The sequence below is a fragment of the Suillus subaureus genome (assembly GCF_016647635.1).
Source record: "Suillus subaureus strain MN1 chromosome Unknown BJ212scaffold_34, whole genome shotgun sequence".
Classification (NCBI taxonomy): Eukaryota; Fungi; Basidiomycota; class Agaricomycetes; order Boletales; family Suillaceae; genus Suillus; species Suillus subaureus.
In genome coordinates this window covers 506,157-512,156 of record NW_024538590.1, presented here as the reverse complement: position 1 = coordinate 512,156, position 6,000 = coordinate 506,157, and the positions used below count along the sequence as shown (strand labels likewise).

Sequence of the window (6,000 nt, the reverse complement as noted above, 5' to 3'; positions counted from 1 at the left end):
GTATATTCCAGGTTTTCTGGAATTGTCACCTCCTTTCCTGGCTTGAATGGCAGTGTGTTTGAAGGGAATGCGATCTTGTCTTGATATTTTATCTGACATCAGCAAAACCCTGATTTGGGTACAGTGCCACAGCCACACAGCGTGTCACAGGTCACATAGATTTTGTTGTAAAGGCTCTGCAGCACCACACAAGTATTGATTCTATGTAAAAATGAGTGTAATGTAGTCATAAACATGTATATAACAAGATGGTGTGCTAATAATTATGTTTTATTGAGAAATTGTGTAGTGTGCAGCACTGTACAGCGCTGTACATGGGGGGACCTTGCTGTGACACTGTGATTACTGTGCAGCGTTGTGCAGTGCTGCACATAGGGTTAGGGTTTTGCTGATGGAGTCCCAGAAACTTGCAAATGTTATTACCTTGAGGTTTGACTTTTTTCATTTTGTGAAACCTCTTCTAATTATCCTCTCATCCTCAGTTTGAATCTTCAACACACAGCCTAATGAATGGTTGTCAGCCATCGGTCCCAATTCCCGGCACTCAACAATGGAAGCTTCAGTCACCCTTCCCCTCTCCAAGGCCCAACACCACTGTACCCCATGTTTGCACATCCAGAAACAAACTTCGGACAAGTTCTCGGTCAATAGCAACAGTGCACCCAAATCAGGCACCTCCAATAGCCCATTAAACATTGGAAATGAATCAAGCAGTGTTTGCTACACAAGGCTAGCAACTATCTAGACATGTATCTTCATGTTCATTTTTTATTGTGTTCTGTATCAATCCACAGTAACTTACTAGGTCTTAGTTTTATACCAGCTGAACAACCTCTGCACACTTATTGTGAACTCTCTTTTGCATGCCAATATGATTTGCCTTGTAACCAAAACCTTGTAACGTATGGTATTTCACAACCTACCAATAGGCACCACATCGCCATTCCAAAGACAATTGCTCTTCTATAGCACATTTCTCATACTCAGCCTTTTTCACCAAAGCCCTTCATCAATATGCTCTTGGTGCTCGCCTCTTCAAGAGTGATGTTGACTTTGTGACTGTCAGGCTGGTCTCCCATCACATCGCCCTTCATCTTCCCCTCTACTCATTTTACTCATTTGGATTCGCTGAGCGCAATGATACTCCAAGTTTTACCACCCTTTCCTGCACATGCTGTGTCCCACTCTGTACACATGCTCAGTCGTGTCACCTTTGATCAGCAGGTCATGCTGTATGGCTGAATGAACCAGAGGCAAGTAGAGATCACAGGATGTTACAGATGTACAAAAGACAATAAGAGGATGTGGGATTTCTTGAGCTTTGGGAAGGAAAAACGAAAACCTGTGTAGAGGTGAGATGGATTGGTGTAGGAAGGGAACCATGAAGATGGAAGATTGAGGTGCCTGGAAGGAGCAAAGACTGTATAGCGAGTTCATTTTCATCTTGTACTGTCTCTGCAAATTCATCAGCCTTGCCATCTTCACCATCATTCCTGTCTCTGCCAGACTCAGCATGCTCAACATATTCACCGCCCATCATTGAATTGCCTAGCAAGTGCCAGTGAAAATCAAAAGACTCACAACTGATGTCAGGGAAATAAATGTGCTCGGAGTATCAGCACTATTGAAACTTGCACTAATGCATGGAAGGTGAACAGGTGGATGCAGAGTGTTCCACACATAATACCCAATGTCTAGTTTCCAGCTTTCTGATGGGAGGCGCAACCAATGCGCATACAATGGTGCATCTATGGAAAGGTATACCCATCCTTGCCTCGACTGCAAGTTGGCTACTGGACAATTTGCAATTTCAACGCTGGAAAATGCAGATAGCTAGTTCTGGATGTGGTTTGGGCTGTTTGGCTTTAGCTGTTGCCAAATAGACAGCACGCAATATGCAGCAACTTGATAGTAGTCCATGATGAGCATGCCAAACATTGATTCTTGAACAGGACATTGTCCATGGTATCTTGCTCACTCTCAGTTCCTTCATTTGAGTAGTACTCACTCTAATGCTCATTTTGCGCATATGTCCTAGCTAACATGACAGTGTTTGCTCTCTCAATATTTTGAATTGCATCTCTATCCCACTGGAATCGTTGCTCCGACCATCTGACATCTACCCAACTACATATCTTGCGTTTTGTAGTGCAGAGTTTACTAATGATAGTTATCTACCTAAATAGGGGATCATTTGCAAAGTAAGCCTGGTGGCTTACATACACCTACACATATGGCTATCAAGCCTCGGAATCACATATTAACATTCTAACCTTGTCCAGACAAGTATGCACATCTCTCTCAAGTCTAGTTCACCATGCTCTGGCCACTACAGGTGGTTTTGCCCAGTGGTGCAGTAGCAGATATGACTGGATAGCAATGACGTTGGCATGCACACACCATGCCCCTCTTTGCAAAGCGCTCCTCACTTGCAGAGTCTATATGGCTGCACAGCACCCAGCATAGTTGGGTGCAGTTAGCTGATCTTGAACGCCTCCTGCGAGAATATCAGAGGCTACCTCATCAGAAGAATTGGATAGAGGCAGACCCAAGAATGATTTCACTGAACAGGTGAAGAGTAATTTAGAAGAGGACAATGAAGATGCAGAGCAGGGAAACCAGATGGAGCAGATGATCATGCTTCATGACAGTATCCTTCTCCTTGATAGGCGATCACTCTTTAATGTCACATCTGCATTCTGATGGGCCATGCCATGATTATAGGATACAATCAATCAAATGAAGTGTATTGGTTGCGCTGAGCTGGACGAAATGTCGACATCTGTAATGTCCCCCCATCCGATTCATCCTGGTCACTTTCACGCAGAACAAAGAGCACACGGGATGCCAACATACTGTGCAGGACAAGCTGTGGCCTGTTATGATGCATCAAAATTTTTATTAGGCTATTATAAACAAATTGCTACGCACACGTCCATCATCATATCATATGATGCCTTCCCCAAATTAGCAAAATTTGATGAACGGATACAACGTGCAACTTACTGGAACCACGGACATGATCACTATATTGACCACAGAAACAACTGGCACGAGCGCTTCAACACGGGACATACTAAATTGAACAAAAGACCACCGACAAATTATGGCAGTCATATACCGCATTCCGCCCTGGAAGACAGCTCTCACTAGACGACTGTCGGAATCTCTGTAGTCTTGATATCTCTTGAACATCATTAAAGACATCAGCACTGTAGATAGGATTGAGCTGAGATGGGACGGAGACGAGATATCCTTACACAGTTCGTAGGCTACAAGAAAGCCGTATTGAATGGCACTGCTGCGACCTGCTTGAAAAGTGCAGTTACTTGTGTGGGGAGCTTTAAAACCAAGGTTGCCGTCTACAACAATGAAAACAAAATAAAGGGGACCTACCTGAAGGGTCCGCAGGCGCCACTACATTATTGACAACCTCCGCGATACTGACAGCACACGCAATGGAAATCTACGTTGCGATATCAACAGACGATGAGTATGAGCACGCATGACCGGCCCAACGTACTGCTGCCAAGACTAGTAACACTACCAAGAGCTTTTTGCTCTGTTTCCAGAATACATATGTACGAATGATCAAAAGACCTTGAAAAATAGAGATAAATTTCAAGCCCAGAAGACATTATAAACATGGACCGCACCTTCAGCAGCCACAATAGTGATAATGTGAATTGCTGCAGTGAAATCAGTAAAACGCTGGCTGCTCAAGACATTGATCACCATTTGAAGCCCGGTTGAAGTGTGAGCACTGTATTCAATATCCTTTAGTTCATACAATAATCATATAGTAAGCAAAACACACTGACGTCCTCATTCGCTCGTGTAGCAATGGCAGCTAGTCACTAGTCAATGTTCCGTACCAGGAGATATGACTCGGAGTAGCCGCTCACCGTATGAAGTCATACCAGCTGCTACAAAGGCCATGTAGCGTGAAATTATGAAAAGAACACGAGTGATGTTCCAGCGACCATTCCATGTCCATCGAACCTTGCAACACTGTCGGGAGATGTTCGAACTCATTAAAGTAACACTCACCTCAGGTTCGAGCGTTAAGAAATAGTCAAAAATCTACGGAGCTTAAGAGGGAATATTGTCCATGGTTTGTATACCTACCAAAACTCCTAGACCGGCCACTGCGTATATTCAAGATGAAAGTAATGTAAACCCCTGTGTGAAGTCCACGTACCATTGCAATACTGGAGTAGTTGCAGTCAATAAATCTCAGCTGGAAAATATATTTGGAAAGTCTTACCTTCGCAGTCTGAATTCCTGTATTGGCTATGGGCATGACCATTGTATACTCGTACTGGATAAGGCTCCAGAACTCGCTCTTATATGCTTACACGATTTATGTAAATTTGAATCCGATTCGACACTCGCCGTGCGAGATTAACATAAACTGTATAGGTGATTCAGTCAAAGCAGGGTCCTATCTTGTCCTATCCGTATCGTAAAACTGACGGTGGCACTAAATCTCTTCACGCACCAGGCACTGAGCTTGCCTGAGCGAATTTGAAATTCAGCATCTAATCACGGAGGAGCACTGGGCAACGTGTGCGGGTCGAAATGTTGAAATCTCTCAGCGGTGACGATTTGTTCCACCCCTTGGCAATTACTACATATGAGACGCCCACACATGTACTATGCAGAACAAGCTGTGAACTCGTTAGGGGCTGATTTGGGCATCATGCTCTCGGCGCGGTTCAACTCACCTATCCATTATCTCACGCCTTCAGTGGCAATCGGGGTCGTGGCACAGCAGAAAACTGGCAGTTCAGTTACTTGTCATGAATACGGATATAGTGGGCTTAATTGCTGCAGAGGGCTGGATGCTAGATATCTTCACGTACCAATTGAAAGAGAGCAGTTGGTCATTGTGCGCTTAGCAAGCCGATACCACTCACTACCACCAGATCAGGACATTCATATCATACCGGCATTGGTTTACGACACTTGCGACTCAGAGAAGGGTCGAGCTTGTGTAACAAACAGATGATGAACGTCATTGATTTTTTTCATGTTGTTATTTATCGTCCGTTAGGGCGGGGCCCTGTATTAGGCAGTACGTAGGAAACGTGGCAACGGGTGCACGACTTACCCAAAGTAGAGCGGACCAATGGGCATCCCACCGTGAAGGTCAGGCGTACATTCCCAGTATCTGCAGGGTGAACCTCCTGCGTGCGGTAGACCGGGTCAGATCACAGCAATGAGAGCAAAGATCGAGGTAAGATACGTACCATCATAGCGCGACGAGCAACCCAGTCTCATGAATCACTTCAGATATGTAGTGTCCTTCACGGAAGGTGAATTCGCCATGCACATGCGGAAATTTGGTTACTTCTGCTTCGCCATATTAGATGGGCAGCTGTAGCCAGGAACGTTATCGCAAAACAGAAATCGAAATAGCAAGAGCATAATAATATAACTCTGCCTGGATTCCTTGTTGAGGTGTGTACCGTGATATCATCAGGTTGCAGCTCATACCTCGATGATATAAGAACACACATGCAACGGTATGTCATGATTTCAGAGTCGAGTTCCCCGTTGAACGCGTGCTCTCGTTCGTGAGCGCAATAATATTTCGCTGTGTTAAGGAGTTGACTGATGTAGATAGGATGGCTACGAGATCGTGCGAGCTGATGAGGGAGGTGCTGAGATTTAGTGACGCGACACGCGTTAATGTCCTCTGAGACATGTATGAATGTATGAGAGCAGGAATGGCTAAAGCACGACGATTTTGTTGTATCCCGCGGGGCCGAGAGGAGTTCATCGAGAATATTTACTTGAGCTTGATAAAGAAGCGATGGAGGTTTGAATATGTTATCGGTGCCGTGGGCCGAGAGCACTGCTGAATGTTTGAATATCTATTTGCATCATCTGGACGACAGAAATTGAGAATTGAGTGACTGCGTTTCCTGCGCGAGAGCGGCGTAACGGCGACAGCGTTCAGTGCTGCTGGTAAAGAAATCTCTTGACGTCGGGGCG

The 6,000-nt window shown here is 44.9% G+C and overlaps 1 protein-coding gene across 1 annotated transcript; it reads right to left on the bottom strand.

Annotated features, from left to right (window-relative positions):
* Positions 1–2,731: 2,731 nt before the first annotated feature.
* On the bottom strand, positions 2,732–4,309 carry BJ212DRAFT_1302652 (uncharacterized protein; the record flags this gene model as incomplete). Its single annotated transcript, XM_041333294.1, has 13 exons — positions 2,732–2,876; positions 2,932–2,957; positions 3,007–3,076; positions 3,122–3,362; positions 3,397–3,466; positions 3,524–3,600; positions 3,657–3,689; positions 3,818–3,850; positions 3,906–4,011; positions 4,051–4,083; positions 4,129–4,148; positions 4,202–4,211; positions 4,268–4,309. 13 exons carry the CDS (start codon positions 4,307–4,309, stop codon positions 2,732–2,734), a joined length of 906 nt encoding a protein of 301 aa, XP_041189275.1.
* Positions 4,310–6,000: the final 1,691 nt, after the last annotated feature.